The 20,386-nt window shown below is 44.7% G+C and overlaps 2 protein-coding genes across 4 annotated transcripts in view; one reads left to right on the top strand and one right to left on the bottom strand.

Moving 5' to 3' along the window:
* The window catches only part of GPLD1 (glycosylphosphatidylinositol specific phospholipase D1), a 45,675-nt gene extending 41,041 nt beyond the window's left edge, over positions 1–4,634 (bottom strand). The window contains exons 1-2 of one of the 3 annotated variants that reach the window (XM_032462582.1): positions 4,300–4,634; positions 1,628–1,683 (exon numbers count right to left, since the gene is read on the bottom strand). In XM_032462582.1, coding sequence (XP_032318473.1) covers positions 1,628–1,683; positions 4,300–4,396 — 153 coding nt within the window. In that variant the 5' untranslated portion in view covers positions 4,397–4,634. The remainder of the gene's footprint in view (positions 1–1,627; positions 1,684–4,299) is intronic. The other 2 variants (XM_032462581.1, XM_032462583.1) reach the window with 2 other exon arrangements.
* Positions 4,635–8,997: 4,363 nt separating this feature from the next.
* Positions 8,998–20,386, top strand: part of ALDH5A1 (aldehyde dehydrogenase 5 family member A1) — a 30,118-nt gene continuing 18,729 nt past the window's right edge. Inside the window, exons 1-4 of the mRNA XM_014557193.2 lie at positions 8,998–9,794; positions 17,217–17,300; positions 18,085–18,255; positions 19,657–19,773. Of these exons, the coding sequence (XP_014412679.2) occupies positions 9,483–9,794; positions 17,217–17,300; positions 18,085–18,255; positions 19,657–19,773 (684 nt within the window). The 5' untranslated portion in view covers positions 8,998–9,482. The remainder of the gene's footprint in view (positions 9,795–17,216; positions 17,301–18,084; positions 18,256–19,656; positions 19,774–20,386) is intronic.

A 20,386-nucleotide genomic window follows, 5' to 3' on the forward strand; every position in this document is an offset into this window, starting at 1 on the left:
TCCAGAGGGAACCTTAATTCAAAAAGATACATGCACTATTTACAATAGCCAAGACATGGAAACAACCTAAATGTCCATTGACAGATGACTGGGTAAAGAAGTTGTGGTATATTTATACAGGGGAATGCTACTCAGCCATAAAAAATAATAAAATAATGCCATTTGCAGCAACATGGATGGACCTGGAAAATGTCACTGTAAGTGAAGTAAGCCAGAAAGAGAAAGAAAAATACCATATGATATCACTTATATGTGGAATCTAAAAAACAAAACAAAACAAAACAAAACAAAGACAAACGAACTTATTTACAAAACAAAAACAGACTCACAGACATAGAATACAAACCTATGGTTACCAGAGGGGAAGGGGGTGGGAAGGGATAAGTTGAGAGTTCGAGATTTGTACATACTAATATATAAAAAAAAAGAAACAACAAGTTTACACAGTATAGTGCTGGGAACTATATTCAATATCTTGTAGTAACTTACGGTGAAAGGGCATATGAAAACAAATATATGTATATTCCTATATTACTGAAGCACTATGCTGTACACCAGAAACTGACACAACATTGTAAATTGACTATACTTCAATAAAAATATATGTATATAAAAAGGGGGGGAAGTGTGGGTCCTCAGGTCACTCAGCCATTTCCAATGATGACCTCACTATTTGAGGTAGGACCAGTGCTGAGGGGAAGCATATGTTCATTTCACATGTTTTAAATTGAGTGAATGATACGAGCTTGAATACCCCTACTAGAAATCACTTGCACACACGCAGGACCGATTGTTCACACCATGAATTAGGCAGATTCTTGTTTCTCCTCTTTCCTGCCCACTTTCTCTCAGGGTCAATGAAGATGACGATCAAATATAAATGCTGTTTTTTTCCTAGAGGGCCTGTGAAATCGGGGAGTAAGGAAGTTGAAACTAATGAGTAAAAGTGGTTTATGGATTATGATAGATTTCGGTTATTTTACCATCCTGCTTTCCATATTGGATTATCAAGGTTCACTGGTTATAATTAGATCCAATTCTGACATCATGAGGGAATTTAACTCCTATCAAATGTAAGTATTTTAGAATCCTCTTTGTCAGAAAGTATTATTTAGCTACAGAACTAGATCTAGTGTACTGGGGAGAATGGGTTCAACTAATTTGAGGATAAGTAGAAGTGAACCATCAGCTAGTCTCACCAAGAATACAGTAGGCGTAGAAGTCAGAAAGAGTACCTCAAAGCATACCGAGGAATAAATACTGTCTCCTCACAGTGATGCAATTTTTATACACACAGACAGAGATAAGTAGAAAATAAACAGCTTATCTCAGGCATGACTCTCTTTATAAAAATCAATAAGATGTACTATTTTAAAAAATTCTCTCATTTTTGAACTGTATTCATAATTAAAAATATTTCAATGATATTATTTAAATTATTACATATATGTTCCAGTAGTGCTAGAAGGGACATATACCTTTGAACCCAAAACACTGATGCTTTATAAAGCCATACAAATGACTCAAAATGACTATTTCAATATCTGTTAGGACCTTTGTTTGGCACCTAGAAGAGTAAGTTAGTACCCAAAAAGAAAAAAAAAAAAAAAAAACCCAAACTTTTTACCTCTTTGTAGTTAATACTCCCAACCTGAAGGTGGAGAAACTCCAGAGCTCTGTGTCCTGAAAGAAATAAATACAAAAATCAATTAAGTTTGTGGGGGAAGGGTACAGCTCAGTAGTAGAGGGCATGTCCAGCATGCATTAGGCTCTGGGTTCAATCCCCAATATCTCCATCAAAAATAAATATGTAAAACTATTATCTTCCCCCCTCCCAAAAAAAAACAAGCAAAAAAAGATTTTTTTTTAATCGATTAAGTTCAACTATAATTGAAAACAGAACTTCTGAGGTCATTTTAAAAGGAAAATATGTAATTTTGTGGTTGTAACTGTCAAGAAAGTGGAAGATGAAAATTAAGTTTGCACTCATGATTTTCATGAGCCACAGTTAGATTCATGTAATATTTATATTGCCATAACACAAATCAAACTTAGATGATGACTCAAAGTTTCTGCTTAACTAGGTCTTATGACCTGGGGTAAGTTAGTTAATGTCTCCAGGCCTCAGGTTCCTATATAAAATTAAATAAATAATTTCTACCTTACAGGTTTGTTGAGTGAATCACAGAAAATAAATGCTAAGTGATGACAGGTGGCAGGAACTCAATAAACAGAAGTGTTTAATTTCATCATATTTTGCTTCAACAACCCACTGGTATAGATAAACCCAAGTAGGAAATACAATATAGGGTCTAAACCATGGATGGAACCAATGATCCCCAACTGTTCCTTCATCATTGGACCACTTTAGAAGGCCAAGAAAGTCTCAAAAATCCAACTGCTCCAAGCACGCGCCCACACCCATGAGATACACACACCCACACCCTGAATCTTAGAATCAATAGGAAGATGAACACTCCTTGTGAAGAGACATTCAAAGGTGATACCTTGTTTCCATTGTAAATCATATCCAGTTTTTAAAATTTGTACAACAAAAATATGGCCACTACCATCTTATAAGCACTTACACTGTAAGAGACAAGATCACAGCCCATACAAATAACCTGTATATAGAATTCCAGTAATTTATAGATCCAAACCACTGAATGAGGCCAATTCTAATGAACTCACTCACATAAATGTCCACACAGGCCCTACAGACGTGAAAACATGAGCCAAGATATTTATGAAATCATCTAAATTTCCATAAAAATCCTCACAATCTATGCAGATTAGGAGTTGCCTTCAATTATGTTCACATAAACATGCTTATTGTTTTATTTTACATTTAACAGAGATTAATACAGACTAAACATAAAATATTAATTATTAAGACCTTTTGTAGCACCTCCTGAAGAAAGACAAGCAATTATCTGAATTTAAAAAATTTTTTAGATTTAATCTATTTTGCTAATTTTTCAACTCTAAGAATTAAAAATGTGAATATTCCCATTGATAAGTGTTCCTCTTTGGCCCACTGCTACAGTTTTAGCAATTTCAATTTCCTAGAACTTAAACTTGGAAGATACTTTAGAATTCATTAAGGAGTTCAGCTCCCTCATTTTGCAGAGGAGGGAGAGAGAAAGTGAATTGTTCAGAGGCACCCACGTACTTTACAGCAGAGCTGGTGTTAGAACATAGGTCCCATTCCCTTTCCCACAGTCTCCTGACTCCCTTCTAGCTACAGGAGCTGGACTAGCTGTCAAGATGTAATTTTAGACCAGGTCACTAACAAGTTAGCTGTGAGAACTTCCTGGGATCAATTTCCTCATCTGTAAAATAAAGGAACTGAACCCAGTGACCTCTAGTGTCCCCTGAACTCATACAATTCTTTGATCCTACGGTTCTTGCCCTCCAGGGCTGAATATCTAAGTCTGTTTCACATTGATAAATTGTCATATTTTCTTTGTAATCTTGTTCTGCTTTGAACCTTTTGGAGGCAGCATAACTATAAAATGTTGTTACTGTTATTATCTTAAAAAAAAAAAACAGACATCAGGTTTCTAGAAAAGTAAAGTGAAATATTGCTATGAAATGTAATCATTTCTCATCATATGACAAAGTGGCTCACATTTTCCAGGAGTGAAAAAACATTAGAAATATATTTTATCCAAGAACCAAATTTTTGTGCTACTCACCTATATCCAGTTAATTCAGCCTTCGTCCCTGAGCTCATGGGCACCAGCTTGCTCTATCCCTGTCCTCCCCAACTCCTGTCATCATTCTGGGCACCTCTAATGCCAGGGACCACCCCTACTTCCTGGCCTTCCCTGAAGCCAACCATCTTCAAAGCCAAGACTCAGGGGACCCACTCCCGTGGCCACACATGGTCCTTTACACATACTTGTAAATGTAAACACAAAATTTAATTCCCCACTCCTACCATATTCTACCCATATTTCTCCTCTCCCATGAGATCAGTTTTTCTCCTTTATGGGAACCTCTAGTCAATGCAGTCCCTCGCTATTTCCCCACTCAGAGAAACGGCCGGCTGGAGACCCAATGGCTAAAGAGGCGTCCTCCTCCTACACTGAACTCACCCGGCCCATCATTCCCCAGCCCAGGCTCTCTCCCCTCCGCTTCCTCCCCACCCCGCCCCACTCCCCCTCGCCCTCGGGCCGCTCAGAGCAAGTGCGCGGGGGAACTCGTTATCAATACACCGGATGACTTTAAATCCCCCCCTTAACATTTCTGATGGATCTGTTGTCCTTAATGCCATGACTAGGGGCTGGCACTTACCTATTTCTATGTGCGTAGAAATGCCACATGGTGATCCTGTCGGGCAGAGGGAGCCCAGCGCCAGCAGCAGTCCGGACCAGAATCTGAAAGCAGACATGCTCTCATTACTCAGTACGCCTATGGTGGCGGGAGAGGCTCGGAGCCGCGGCCGCAGGGAGTGCGAAAGCCCGGCCCAGACCAGCTGCTTGCCCTCTCAGCCCGTCACTGACACGGGAAACCCAGACTCATTTCAAAATAATATCATTTCCCAGTGAAGTCAACTGTTTAACTACGGTTTAACTTCACCAGAACAGCAAACAAACTCCACCCGGGAGAGAAAAAAAAAAAAGCAATCAACTGAAATCGAAATGCCTCTGGGTAGAAGCATTGCCGTCTTCTGCCCCAAGTGTCCTCTGGGTTTCTTTGTAACGTGAAATTTGGATTGGAGACACAAGCCAAGCTGTCTCCAAATATCCTTTGCTTCTTAAAAAAAAAAAAAAAAAAAAAAAGAGTAGGGAGGGTATAGCTCAGGGGTAGAGTGCCTGCTTAGCAGGCACGAGGTCCTGGGTTCAATCCCCACTACCTCCATGTAAATAAACAAACCTACTTACTCCTCCCTCCCCCCAAAAAAGGCTCACCTGTTTGTACTGAGTCAATATATTGGCCACCTCACCTTGCAAGAGCTGATCGCGCATGCATCTTTCCACATACATCAGGTTGCCCTGATTCCTCGGCCTCTGAAGCCACAAGTGCTGGGAAAGCTTTTATGATGATCAGTTGGAACCGGCTTCTCTTTCAGTGTTTGGCAACAGATAATGACACTTGCATGGGATTACACAACAGCAACCACTCCTGGTCCTACTATCTCGGCTGTTCTTACAGGGCTTACCCGGAGCCTGCTGCACGGCCAGGTTCCTGCAGCCCAAGCAAAGATGCTGGCTCCACTTTCAAGGTGGGGTGACTAGGAAGAGAAAGATTGAGGACCAAGAAAGAAGGATTTGGAAAATGCTTGGCTCAGAATACACCTGATATCACGCATCCAATCTATAGTACTTAATCTATGGGAAAAGTTAGGTTAAACTCTTCAAAGAAGTGGTGATCTGAAAGCTCCAATTATGTGTATTTACACAATAAAAGCAAGGAAGGAGAGCCTAAAAGAGTGGGAGGGCACGGTATTCGCTCTCAGGGTAGCCAAATGGAAGAGAAGGATAGAAGACAGGATGATCTGAGACCCTTAGGCATTTGCCAAGTTTCCTCTGTAACTCTAGCTCTGCCACCTGCAAAGCCCCTAGGAAAGGAATCCCCTAGCCCTCCCTCAACCCAGCTGCTTCTGACTGTTCCTGGGTCAGAGGCCATAATCTAGTGTGTTTTGTTTGGCTAATAGGATGTTTTATAAACTTAGGTCAACTCTTTTTTATGGGAAAAAGTCCACATAGAAATCTATATTTCTAGCTTTCTTTAAAAACAACAACAAAGAACTGCTTCATGAACTGACATATGATAGGACAATCAGCTGGAGCTGAGAAGCCAGCAGCCCCCTGTCCCCAGAGTGAGCATGCCCTCCCCATGTCCTCCAGTCCTCACCATCCACACAATGTGTGCAGGTTTCCATGACCCTTCTGGCCACCAGAGGCCATGGAGTTTGTTCCCCTCTCACTCTGGGCTTTCCAGAGCCTGCAGGTGAGATGGTGGTGATAATAACTTAGGGCTCTGTAAGCCCAGAACATCTGGGAGTATTCAGTGAATAACAATAAGATGATTCAAAGGGTCGACAGGGAAAATATAACACTGCCTGAAAACAGTCTAATTGTGTCCTAATGTCATCTAAAACAAACCACATTTCATAAAACTAACCCATCCAAAAAGCACCAAAGAAGGAATTGGGTTCAGGGTTCAGTAACTAAGCAATATGAATCCCAGATTTCTCATTCTATACATTTTTTGTGTGTTTAAGGTTCAGAAGGACTTAATTTTATGTACGTAAAATAGGAGGGAATTCTTTGCTTAGGCAGAATAGTGTGATAGTTATGAAATAGAGCCCTTATAGGACAATACTTGCTTGAGCTTTTATGAAGTTTGTGTTACTTTTATAATGTTGACTAAAATAAACGTGCATCCTAAAAGTTAAAAGTTATGTTTTATTTGGCGGGAGGACTCGAGCCAGGATGACAGCCTCTCAGATTGCTCTGAGGGACTGCTCTGAAGAGGTAGGGGAGGAGCTAGGATATATAGGAGCTTTACAACAAAGACCAGGTAGTTGGAACAATAAAAGATTACTTGTTATCTAAAGAAAACCAGGCATCTCAAGTTAAAGAATTTAGTGCTTTTCTATGTATGGGAGGAAGCAAATATTTGGGCTCACTGAATTCATTCCTTTGACAGGCACCTAGCTATCTAGGGCCAGTATCCTGTCCTTTCTTATTCTGAGTCCGCTCAGAGGGCACCATTGTGAGTGGCTGCAGAGGCTGGGCTGCAGGCCTGTCCCCACTGGGGGGTGGCGGCAGCCGCTGATGACTTGGTTTCAAGCATTCTTTGTTTACTGATATGGTTGCAGTATTTTCACTTACATTGCAGTATTTTCATTCACAATAACTATGAAAACAAAGACACGACTTTTAAAGGAAAGTTAACGTACTGCTGCCAATATTAAGAAAACTGTCTGACAAATAAGAAGTGTATGGAATTATTTTTCTTTCCACCCCACCCCCTCTTTCCTAATACAGGTGGCTTTGTTATAAAATAGATAGCATGAGTCTACCACTTCGAACTTTCTGGAAACAGAGGCATCAGTTGAGAGGTAAACATGCTTCTCAGTAAGAAATTACCAAATGATCATTCTATTGTCATTAAAAAGAAAATTTCCCTTTCTAAAAGTTCACCTTAGATTTCTAAGTAACTATTTTCCTTAGTGAATTTAAAAAAAGAAAATCACGCTCAGGTATTCAGCAATGCATCTTTTATAACAATTTAGATTCGTGTATAAAGCAACACTGGGTGGGGCTTTTGAAGTGAAGGTGGGTCTCCTTGTGTAGATAAATGAGATTCAGTTTTAAGGTCCAGAAACTTTTGAGATAAAACAGACAATTTCAGCTCACTTCTACACAAGTCTAATATGTTGTGGTCACCAGAGTTCCCTTATAGCCAATGGGGGAGAGGATGGAGAAGGGTGAGGATTAGGAGGTGGGATTCTCAGGACAAGGGCAAGCCAAGGAGAAAAGAAGGAAGGTCCCCATCACCTGGTGGCCTTACCCTTAGGAGCCCTGGTGAGCACAGCTGGCCAGCTCTGGGGGGTTGGGGGGGGGGATCAGGGCAACCTAGAAGCAAGACAGGAACAAGGAGGTAATTGTTCCTGCTCTGAATGGGAGCTTGCCAAGGGCACAGAAGGGGGGGGCACGTGGGGGACAGGACCGACACAGACGACAACACTCGATGAATTTCCTACACCGTATTAGGCACTTTTGTCTTGGTGGGTCCCTTCCTTCATAAAAACAGAAGTTTTTGAAAAAAATCACAATTTACATCTGCATTGGTATAAAGATTAATGTATTAGTAGCCAACATAAATGTTTATTTTTTCTTCTGATTTTAGAAGAAATTAAACTTTTTTGTGTGCCCCTAAAAGTACTCTGAGGCCTAGACATTTTACCTACTGTTCCTGACTGAGAAGTCAGCCAGGAAAGGGAGTGGGCACCGTTAGAAACAAAACCTGTCTAATTTTGTATCAAGGGAGGTAGCCATAGGCAACTTCACTTCTCTGGGCCTCAGGTTGCTGGATAGAACAGATTTCCCCAAACCCGTATAAATCAGCTATCCATAGAGCTCCCTCTACAGGCGGTAGATGGAAACACGCCAGCTCCCCTGTCCTGAGAGTGATACCCAACCGGGGGCTGTATCCATCAGGACTGCCTCTCTCCCCTCATTCCTTCAATAGAATACAGAACCAAAAAGTTAAACCACTCCCACAAAAGATTAAACTCCGCCGTCCCCATTTCTGCCAGATTCAAGACTCAAGACTGAGTGACAGTGACTCAGCAAAAACCAGTCAAAATATAAAGTACTGCCTTGGCCTTTTACAAATAAAAATCCAATGCCCTAAAAAAAATGGTGAAGAGTCCACAGGCTACACAGAAGCCAGCAAGAGACCTTCAACTCAGTAGAAATACAGAAGGGGAGTTTTTTTTGAGACTAGTGGTCCTAAATCAGTGCATAGTTATGCTTCATTTGAATCCACAAATTCCGAGCAGAGGCCTGCCACTTTTATTTTTATCCTCATTAAAGCAGATGCTTCTCTATTGCTTCTGGAGTTTTAGGCAGTCTAACTGTGATATCCTGACAAACAGTCCCGTTGACAAGCCCGTGACCTAACTTTCATCTTCCTAGTGGTTTGACCTCGGGCAGCTAGCATGGCTTTGAGCATTGTGCTGAAATCTATGCAACAACAGTACTGAGCATCATACATTATCTTACAACAAACCTATGGGGTAGGTATTCCACCCTATGAAGGACAGGACTGACTGAGGTTGAATAATTTATCGAAGGTCACACAGCTTGTCAACAACAGATTCTGAGTTTGGCTCCAAGTCTGTTTGTCTCCAAAGGCGCTGTTATACATCGACACCCCTGCTACCAATTAATGGAGAGAATACCCAGATACACACCCAGAAAAGCACCCAGGCAGCACAACGCTGGACCACACTGCGCGCCCTCAAAGAACGCTCAAACCAAGTCCTAAGTGAGCGGGAGCTGCGGAGATGAAGAATCGTGATCACGTCCTTAGTTGCCGGGGCAGACACCAGCGCATCCAAGGACCAAGCATAAATTCCAGGGCAAGAGGATGCTGGTTTGGGGGAATGGATGGTGGGGAGAGAGAGGTTCTCTGCAGCAGTTGAGGGGCCAAGGAACAATTACAGACAGATGAGAGGGGGAAAGGTGACAGCGGTCCACCGGTGATCTCCCCGCGACCCTTCCCAGGTCTCTCAGGGAGCCAAGTCTCCCGGCCCTCAGGGTCAAGGTCCCGAGTCTGCGCAGCCGTGCAGCGCGAAGGGTGCGGGGAGAGGGCGCTGCTCGGCGTCTCTGCCACCTTCAGCCCGCGTCCGCCGCCACCCGGCGCTTCCCCACCGCCGCCTCGATCCCTGCGCTCGGGTGCGCGCACTCCCTCGCTTGCTTCCTGCCGCTGCCGCTGCCGCTGCCGCCGCCGCCGCGGCCATGGCGACCTGCTTTCGGCTGCGCAGCTGCCTGGCCGCGCACCTCCCGCCCGCGCCTCTGAGCCGCCGTCTCCGCCGCCGGGCCCCGATCCGCGGCTACGCCGGGGGCCCGGCCGGCCTTTCCTCGGCGCTGCTGCGCACCGACAGCTTCGTGGGCGGCCGCTGGCTCTCGGCCCCCGCCACCTTCCCCGTGCACGACCCGGCCAGTGGCGCCGAGCTGGGCTTGGTGGCCGACTGCGGGGTGGCTGAGGCCCGCGCGGCCGTGCGCGCCGCCTACGAGGCTTTCTGCAGCTGGAGGGGGGTCTCGGCCAAGGTGAGTGAGCGCCGGGTCCAGGGGGCTTTCGGGTTTTGCCCCCTAGTGAACCATCTCCGTCTCCTCCCCCCTCCCCCAGTGCTCCGGGATACACCGTGCAGAAAGTCATAGTAACAAGAAAAGAGATGATCAACAAATAAGTTTGGAGCGTCGGCTTTGTGCCAAGCACTGTGCCAGGCGTTAGGAACACGGACCGCCCCCAAGCCTCATCAAGTGTCCAGTAGGGGAGGCAGAAAAGTGAACATGTCATTACAAGGGAGTCAGGTGTATGGTGAACAAGTAGATGGGAGGGGGCGGGGAGGTGAGAGCACGTGACTCTTCAGAGCATCTGAAGTATCTCCCTGGCTGCTGGGAGACCATGCCGGAGGCGGCTGCAGGGGTCCACGAGGAGGCTGGTAGTGAGTGCCCGGGCTGGAGTCACGAACTCGGCAGTGGAGTGAACTGTGGAAAGAATCGGGCTTTGTGCAGGGGAAGGGACAAGTCCAGGACCATTCTCCAGGTCTGGGGTCTGAATGAAGAGATGCTGTTAACTGACAAAGAGAACTCTGGAGATCTGGGGGTGCAGGGTTGGGGAAGTGTGAGAAAGAGTAAAAACTTAGAGATTTTCTTCCTCCTTCATTTATTATGTGACACCTGGAGCTAGCCCAGCAAAGTCATCTTCTACCCTATACTTCAGCATCCTCCCTCTGAAGGAAAATGCACAGCCAGCAATGAGGTCTAAGTACCCAGGGAGTCTTAACATTCATTCAGCTGTCAGATATTTTCTGAGCGCCTGCTATATGTCATGCGCTGGTGGAGGTGCTTGGGATACAGCAGTCAAGAAAAGAAAGATTCCTGCCCTCGAGGAGTTCACTTGGGGTTGAGGGGCAGAGGGGAGATCTAATCTATAAATGAGATGTGTCTAAACAAATAAGTATGTGACAAGTGACGAATGCTATGAGGGAACAGAGGCAGAGCTGGCTAAGAGGATCAGGGGCCAGATGCAGTGTTAGCAATGTGGGCTGGGGTATTAGTTTGCTAGGGCTGCTGTAACAAAGTATCACAGACCAGGTGGCTCGAATAAAAGAAATTTGTCTCACAGTTCTGGAAGCTAGAAATCCAAAATCAAGGTATCAGCAGGGTTGGTTTCTTCTAAGGCCTGTCCCTCCTTGGTTTGTAGATGGTCATTTTCCCCCCATTTTCACATGGTCTCCCCTCTACCTGGAGGTGCCCTAATCCCTTCTGGTCAAGACACCAGTCATCCTGGAGTCGTTAAGACCCTCCCTTATGACTTCACTTAACCTTAATAACCTCCTTCAGGACCCTCTCTTCCAATGCAGTCACATTCTGAGGTGCTGGGGGTTACATGAATTTGGGAGAGACACTCAGACTCTTAACATCAGGGTAGGCCTCACTGAGGAAGAGATGCAAAGACCAAAGGAGGCCATGGAATTCAGCTGGAGCAAAAATCCTGAGTCAGGTGCATGCATGATGCATTTGAAGAACAGCAAGGAGGCCTGTGTGCAGAGTGGGCTGACAAAGGGAACAGGTCACAGGAGGAGGTCATAGACAATGGAACCCGCGGCTGGATGGAGCGGGCATATAGCCATTCTAAGGACCAGGTGGGGTTCTACTTAGAAAGAGGCAGGGTTCCATTTCAGGGCCGAAGCAGAGATCTCTAACTTGCACTGTAAAAGGATGCTCTGGCCACAGTGCTGAGGATAGATTGCAGGAGGGGCTGTGGTAGGAGCCCAGAGACAGTCAGGAGGCTATTCAGGTGGGAGATGAGGATGGCTTGAACTAGGGTGGTAGCCATGGAGGTGGTTAGGAGTGTTCTGATAAAGGATGTATTTTGAAGGTAGAGGCAACTGGATTCCCTGACGGATTATTACAGACAAAGTGAGAGAGAAAGACAGGACTCAACGATGACCCCAGGGCTTTTGGCCAGAGCCCCTGGAAGGAAGGAGTGATCATCTACTGAGATGGGGGAGGGTGTAAGAGGAGCAGCACTGGGGTGAGAAATCGGAGCTCAGCTTTGAACACGCCGAGTCTGAGATGTCTGTTAGATACTCAAGTGAGGCTGTCAGGTAGGCAATTGACTACTTGGGTCTGGGGCTTAAAAGTGTGGGAGTCACACGTGTGCATTTACAGCCATGGGAAATGAGTTCATGGGAAAGGAGAGCATCAAGGATGACCCCTGGGGCCTCTGGCGTCATCTTGGGACCCCACGAAGGCCCCTAGCGTCTGCCTGCCGTGGGCGGGTGTTACCGGTGTCCAGGAGCTCTTCCAGCCACGTCTCCGGTTCAGTGGTGATTTGTAGCGCTGGGCTGGTGTTGGGACCTGTCCCTGCTACAGGCACCGTCCCCTGCTGTTCAGTTCACACCTCCCATCCTAATGGCTCCGACCCTTGAACATTGATGTGAAGTCAGCATGTGTCTTAGAAGAGCTTGGATCTTCTCTGGCATCTTACTAAGGAGGAGGCGGGATCGAGTTTCCCTAGGAAACCGGCTCCCCTTCTGCAGCTTGGATGGCGGGGCACAAACGCAGCTTGTAAGCAGCTCTCTTGCTCCCAGGCCTTAGCTGCTCACTCCCCTGCTCCCCCCGCTCCCCAGCTTCCCCCCAACCCTTCCTTCTCTAGGCCCATTCACATCAACCATTCATGGGGCCTCTCTCGTGTATTATGTCCGCCGGTGAGCCCGTTAGACCACACAGCTTTCCATCATTCCCCTGTCTCTGAACCCGTAGCGGTCCATACCTTGTCCCGCACTCCCCCTGACACCTTTTGCACCGCCTCACGTCTTTGTTTTCACGTGTTTTATGACCCCCTTCCCCACCTCGTGAACTCGGAGGAGTTCCAGGATGGAAGGGAGCTGTTATCTATTGACCGCCTTAGACGCTAAGGCGTCGGTTTCCTGCGGTTGCCGGGACGCATTACCCCTGCTTAGGGATGTAACACAGCAAGATTTACTCTTACGGTTCTGGAGGTCGGAAGTCCAAAGCGGGTTCGCAGGGCTGCATTCCTTCGCTATTTCCTTGCCTGTTCCAGTTTCTAGAGGCCTCCGGCATTCCCTGGTCAGAGGTCCCACATCACTCCGACCTCTGCTTCCGGCATCGCATCACCTTCTCTGCCTGCCCCAGGTCCTGCCTCTCTTATAGGGTGCTTGACATTGGGCCCACCTGAATAACGCAAGATCCTCTCCTCACCTGGAGATCCTTAACTTGATCACATCGGCAGGCCCTTTGCCTTGTAAAGTAGCATATTCACAGGTTCCAGGGATTAGGATGAGGGCATCTTTGAGGACTAGGATTGTGCCTGCCACAGCTGAGTACTGTTCTTGTGCCTCACGTGTGTTTTGTTTAGTCCTTTCAAGGGCCCCGGGAGGGAGGTACTGGAGCCGGTTCTGGATGAGGAGACTGGCTGACAGCGGCTTCTCGTTCGTCATCTGTCACTTCTCTTGCTTAACTGGAGGATCTGGGATTTGAACCCCACGTGACTCCATCTCCCATGAACCTCCCAGGACCCCAGTTTGAGCCTGCACACTCAGCTCCCCACAAAGGCTGTAGGGGTTTCCTGGGGCTGGTACCACAAATTGGTGGTTTAAAGAAGTTTATGGTCTGTGTTCTGGGGCAACAAGGCTAAAATAAGATGTCAGCAGGGTTGGGTCCTCTTGTGGCTCTGAACGCAGGATCTGTTCCAGGCCCCCTCCTTGATTCACAGATGTCCGTCTTCTCCCTTTGTCCCTTCTCAACATCCGCCCTCTGTGCCTGTTTCTTTCTGTGTGCACATCTCCCTGTTTTAGAAGGACACCAGTCGTATTAGATTAGGGCCCACCCTCATGACTTCACTTGAACGTGATCATCTCTGTCAAGACCCCATCCCATCCCCCCACTCCCACCCCGCCAACCCCACACACACATGGGGAGGACTATGTGGTCCCCCTCACCCTAGGGTCCTGGAACCAGGAGAGAAGCCAGCCTCACCCAGCAGTTTCGGAATGCATAAGGGAGACGTTTTAGGCTCCCATTCTCTAGATCTGTTTGCTCTTAACTGGCAAAAAATGCAGAATTGTTATTCCTGGGTCATTACTATGCATATTTGAAGTAAAAGAAAGTATTAAACCTTTGCATTTTTAGCTTTTCAAAGTATCATTTCTGAAAAGTAATGACTTTAAACCAATGCCTATAAAAAACAAGTCTGCCAAAATAAAGTTTAAGATTTATATATTAAAAAAAAAAGACCCCCCCCCCCCAATCTCCAAAGAAGGTCACATTCTGAGGTAGTGGAGATTGGGACACCAACATGCCTTTTTTGGGCAGACACAACTAACCCCTCACGTGGGCTGCACACACTGAGGGTGATTCGCTGCCTCTGCTGGTCTCCGTGTTCAGGCCTGGACATTGTGTGTTCCGCCAGCAAGTAGAGTCTGCTTCTTGTTCTTGTTACGGAAACGACAGGCCAGTCAAGAAACAAGCACCACTCGGAGGGTTGGAGTACTCAGATGTATTACGCCGGCGGGCTCAGAGGGGCTTCTGCTCCGAAGCTCTGAGCACCTTCAAGAGGTGCACATGAGGTTTTATAGGGTTAAGAACAAGCTTGGGGTATTCAGCCAATAGACATGGAACAGCTTTAGCAGCATTATCATCACAAAAGTGGAGGCGGGGAGGCAGCAAACCAACATTCCAAAGCCAGATATGTATCTTTGAAAATCCAGCTTGCTAGCAAAAACACATAAACAGCAAACCAACACTAATTAACTTAGATTTACAATTTAGTCCAGCAGAACTCAAATCAGTATTCCAATACTTAGACTTGTTAGCCCAGCCCAGCCTCTCCTTCACATTCCTAGACCTGTGAGTTATCTTGTTAGACCAGCCCAGCTTTTCCTTCACATTCTCACAGTGCTCACGCTGCTCCACCTTCTTCTCTTTCTCTCTCGGACTGTGGATGGTGCTGAAGTCCTCGCAGCACCATTTCCTCATGTTTAATTTCTTTCTCTAAGCTGGGCCTCCTAGATTTTAGTCTTTCATTTCTCCTCCAGAATAAGCCACAGCACATGGGCCCACAGTCATCAGATTCTGAACTGGTATTGCACAGTGAGAGTCAGCAAAGTGAAATTACTGTAGTAATACTGTTTTAAGGGTTGTTGATGTCTCTTTTCTGGGGGATTGAGATTTAGAAGGCTTCATCTCAACAACACCCTTGAGAGCAAAGATAACGAAGCTTGTTACTGTGTCCAAAATAAGGAAGGGAAAGAACCCAGAGCAAGATGGTTAGTGGGGTTTACACAGTCTCGGCTCTCTTCTCGTGAGTGGAACGAGAAAACAGTTTAAATCTCTTGCCTGCTGAACGGATTAGAATGATGGAATGACAAACCAGGTTTGCTCGTTGCCATGGGCAACCTTTCCAGGCAGGAAGAATAAACCAAAGGTTTTTCTTTGCTTCAGATGCACCTATTCAGATGCAGGAGGCTGGAGCCCCAGGGGCACATCATCCTTTAGAGCATTTCTCTGTGGCGTAGTTGACCTGATTCTCCGGGCCCTCTTTTTTTTTTTTATGATTTTATATAAATGAATTCCTTTAAAAAAAATTTTTAAGGAAACCTTGTCTTCCATAATATAGTTAATAATCCAATCTATTCTTTCGTCCTCTTTGGAAATTTTTAAAAATTAGAGTGAAATGGACATAACATGAAATTTACCATTTTAGCCATCTGCAAGTGTACAGTTTGGTGGCATTAAGTACATCCACAATGTTGTGCTTGGGCCCTCTTCCTAAGTGTATAAAAACCCTTTCTTATGCCTCACACACCCCACAATGTCCACCCCAGTCTGTGGGACAAATTCAACTTGCCAATAAGTCATTAAAATAAACAACTGTGCTTGAGGACATTGTGTTGAGTGAAATATGCCAGTCACAAAACGACAAAGGCTGTATGAGTCTGTCTATATAAACTACCTAGAGTAGTCAAATTCTTAGAGACTGAAAGTAGGATGGTGATTGTCAGAGGCTGGGGAGCATGGAGAGTTATTGTTTAATAGGGACAGAGTTTCAGTTTTTGCAAAATGAAAAGCGTTCTGGAGATGGATGGTGGTGATGGTTGCACAACAATGTGAATGTACTCAAGGCCACTGAACTGCACACTTAAAAGTGATTAAGATGTTAAATATTATGCTCAATATCGCTAATTATCAGAATACAAATCAAAACTATAATGAGGTATCACCTCACACCAATTAGAATGGCCATCACTGAAAAGTCCACAAATGATAAATGCTACAGAGGGTGTGGAGAAAAGGGAACCCTCCCACACTGTTGCTGGGAACGTAGTTTGGTGCAGCCATTATGGAAGACAGTATGGAGATTCCTTAAAAAAAGTAAAATAGACTTACCATATGATCCAGCAATCCCGCTCCTTAGTATACATCTGGAAAAGACAAAAACTAATTTGAAAAGATACCTGAACCTCAGTGTTCATAGCAGCACTACTTACAATAACCAAGACATGGAAGCAGCCTTAATGTCCATCGACAGATGACTGGATAAAGAAGATGTGATATATATATAGACAATGGAATACTACTTACCCATAAAAATGATAAAATAATGCCATTTGCAACAACATGGATGGACCTGGAGATTGTCATACTAAGTGATGCCAGAAAGAGAAAGAAAAATACCATATGATATCACTTATATGTGGAATCTTAAAAAAAAAAACACAAATGAACTTATTTACAAAACAGAAACAGACTCACAGACATAGAAAACAAACTTATGGTTACCAGAGGGGAAAAGGAGTGGGAAGGGATAAATTGGAAGTTCGAGATTTGAAGATACTAACTACTATATATAAAATAGATAAACAACAAGTTTCTACTGTATAGCACAGGGAACTATATTCAATATCTTATAGTAACCAATAGTGAAAAGGAATATGAAAAGGAATATATGTATGTCTATGTATGACTGAATCACCATACTGTATACCAGAAACTGACACAACATTGTAAACTGACTATGCTTCAATAAAAAGAGATGTTAAATTTTATGTTATGTGTATTTTACTGCAATTAAAAATAAGTTTTTTAAAAAATAGGGAAATATACCTTTGTGTGGTGAAATTAAAGTTATTCATATTTACCATAAACAATAATAGCTGCTCCATAAAACTTTTTTTCTCTTTTACAATTTATGACTTAGTACACCCTGTTCGATGCTACTTGAAATTGGGTCTTTGTTATTACATATCAAAGAAATGTCTGTACATTTGAAATGAATATACTGTTGTATGTCAACTATATCTTGATTTTAAAAAAAAGAAAGGTCAGTGCATGTCCCCCAAGAATGAGACCACACAGTAGATACTGTAGGAAATTGAAGATTATTTAATAGCCTCTCTTATACTTGGCACTTCACTATTTCTTTTTCCGTTTCTTTTTCAGGAGAGGAGTTCTTTACTTCGAAAATGGTACGATTTAATGATACAAAATAAGGATGACCTTGCCAAGATAATTACAGCTGAAAGTGTAAGTTCAGGGTTCTAACTTGCTACCCGAAGAAACTGTCCAGTAGTTCTTAGACTAAAGCTTGGGGAATCCTCTAACAGTCAGTGGTTTTCTGTAGCTAAAAACAAGGTCAATTCCTTGCCTAATGATCAGATCAGCTGAGTCTTGTGTATGGCACAAACTTTTCCTAAGTCAGGCACTCACGTTTGCTAAAGCAAAACTTATATTTTCTAATTTACTCTTTAACAGTATCCAAGTAGAACTGAAACACTATGCTGTACACCAGAAATTAATACAACATTGTAAACTGACTATACTTAAAATTTTTAAAAAAGAAAAAAATAGCATGTAAGAGGTAGATTTTGAGGGAACTATGTGAATACTTTTTCATGAATGCAGTTTTTTTTCAATGTTTTGGTTGTTTTTTATGTGGTTTTTGTACATTTTAAAAGGTATCATTTTTTTTTTTTTTGGTTGCTCTAACAAATTACACCACTAGTCACAACATTAAGAAGAGATTAGAAGAAAAAAAAATTAGGAGAGGCAGTTCTAGCTGTCTCCTCATTGTAAACATACTGAGAATGCAAATGACGCACGGTCGTGATTCAGGGTGGCCTGGCAGACATCCTTCCATCACTATTTGTAATTCTGCTTTCCAAGACTCACACTGAGGTTAGAAATTTAGAAATAGGTTTTGTAATGGTAAACTTTTCTACTCTGCTTGCAGCCTTGAAATATTTAGAAATGCAGAATCATGCTTTGTTATGAGAAGGTGATGAAAGTGTCCTTTTCTGATTTAATTTAGGGAAAACCGCTGAAAGAAGCACAGGGAGAAATTCTCTATTCTGCCAATTTCCTGGAGTGGTTTTCAGAGGAAGCCCGCCGCATTTACGGAGACATTATCTATACCCCGGCAAAAGATAGGCGGGCTCTGGTCCTCAAGCAGCCCCTCGGTGTGGCCGCAGTCATCACCCCGGTACGTGGCAGGATCAGCAAGATCCTAGGGGAAGAGGATGAGCGGAGCTTGAGCAGCTGTGCCCATCCTGTTAACTTCATCATTTGTTCTCCGTTTCCCGATGCCATTGCTGGATGCGGAGGTGTGCTTCCTGGTCCTTCCTCAGTGGTAATGGGAGGTGTGGTGGTGGCCACTGGGCAGACGTGTTATCTAATGCCTGCAGAAGGGGGAGGACCCACAGGAGGACCCAGGGGGCTTTTCTGACTTGGCATAAAGGCTTCGTGGCACTGCCTAGTACATCTAAAAAGTTTTTCTGGTATTTATCATTTGTTTTAAGACTTAAGATATGATACATTTTTTTAATGTGCCATACTTTTGAGAAAATTTTATGCTTAATTTGCAGACATCAAGAGCAAAGTATTTCTGTACCTACCAGTAGGCAGTGGGAAGTAAAAAGGAAGTAAAAAGGCTAAGAAATAAGACATTGTGTCTGCCAGGTGGGGGCTGCAGTACACTTGTGGGGTGCCCAGCTTTCTCCTGAGGAGCTGCCTTTCTTGGGTCTACCTTCTACTAGGTCCCATATAAACTCCTCTACAGTGTCTGACAGCTGGTCTCAGGCCTCCTCTTCTTTCCCTGCTCACCACAGTTACAGAGAGACATCCCCTTCCTGCCTAGACTGACCAGGTTTGACACAAACCCCACTCTTCACCAGCTGTGTGACCTTGAGCAAGTTACTTAACTGCTCTGTCTCACTTTCTCCAAACCTGCAAATAAGGAGAATTACACCAACCTCACTGGGTTGTGATGAGGACTTAATTATCACTTAAAAGTGCTTAGAAAAATGCCTGGCACAGAATAAACACTATACAAATTTTTTGTCAAAATAAAATGTTGTTACTGCAGATACACAGATGTCCATAGAGATCTGTAAATATATAGAGAGGGAAGTAATACATCATCTGCCATTTTCAAAATCACCTTTGTTAACCTTTTCTCCCAAAGTCTGAAAACTGCGGCCCTCAGGCCACATCCAGCCTGCTGTCTGTATTTGTAAATAAAGTTTTATTGGGACAGAGCCACACCCATATTGTCTGTGGGATTGAGTAGTTGTGACCGTAACTGGATATCCCACAAACCCTTAAATATTTACTACCTGACCCTTTACAGGAAAAGTTGGCCATCCCCCAGGATAGATCATTTCATACTGTTTTAAACTCTGAAAATGTTTCCTGTCTTCATGAGCCTTTGTCTCCCCCGTCCCTGAAGTCGGCAGGTGCCAGGCGTTCTGAGAGCTTACCTGTGCCAGAACGGCCCTGCCGGTCACTTGTGCAAAGGAGTTTGCTGGCTGACTTCCAGACCTGCCTGCCCTTGGACCAGGGGCCAGGCCTTCCTCTCACTCACTTCCTCTCTCTTCTGATCCAGTGGAACTTCCCCAGCGCCATGATCACGCGCAAGGTGGGGGCCGCCCTGGCTGCCGGCTGCAGCGTCGTGGTGAAACCTGCGGAGGACACGCCCTTCTCTGCCCTGGCCTTGGCCGAGGTGAGCCTCTGGCGCTGCGGCTGCGCAGAGCCGACAGAGTCCAAGAAAGGATGTTTATCCCGGACTGAACGAAGTGCTTTCCAAGCCTCCTTCTTTGCCTGCATCTCATGCAGGATGGTGCTGTGTTCTAATTCACTAGGCATGATTTTTAATCCAGATGTTGCTCCTTTTAGGAAAAAATATGGATGAGGCTGGGTTCTGACATCTGTAGGCAGTGTATTTTTTAGGCTTCCCTAAAAATATGTACCCATTGTTTTTATTTAGTCTTAGTAATGTGACCAAAATGTGGGCATTTCTCACATTCAGGCACCTCTTACCTACCACCCCTTCTCCAGGTCAATGTGCATTCAGTCAGATCTTGTCCTTCTGTCCAAAAGCCTCTCACGTCACTCAGAGTAAAATCCAGACTTCCTGCGGTGGCCTTTAAAGCCCAGTGAGATGCTGCCTCCCCATCCCTCAACCTCTCCTACCCCACTCCCTTCTCGGTCACTCCAGACCCCTTACTCATCTGCTCCGGCCATTGGAGCCCCTGCTGCTCCCCAGGCCACACCAGGTTCACCTTCGAGCAGCTTGACACTCACTTTTCCCTCTGGAAAGTTCTCCCCCAGGTACA

This window comes from Camelus ferus, chromosome 20 (assembly GCF_009834535.1).
Source record: "Camelus ferus isolate YT-003-E chromosome 20, BCGSAC_Cfer_1.0, whole genome shotgun sequence".
NCBI lineage: Eukaryota > Metazoa > Chordata > Mammalia > Artiodactyla > Camelidae > Camelus > Camelus ferus.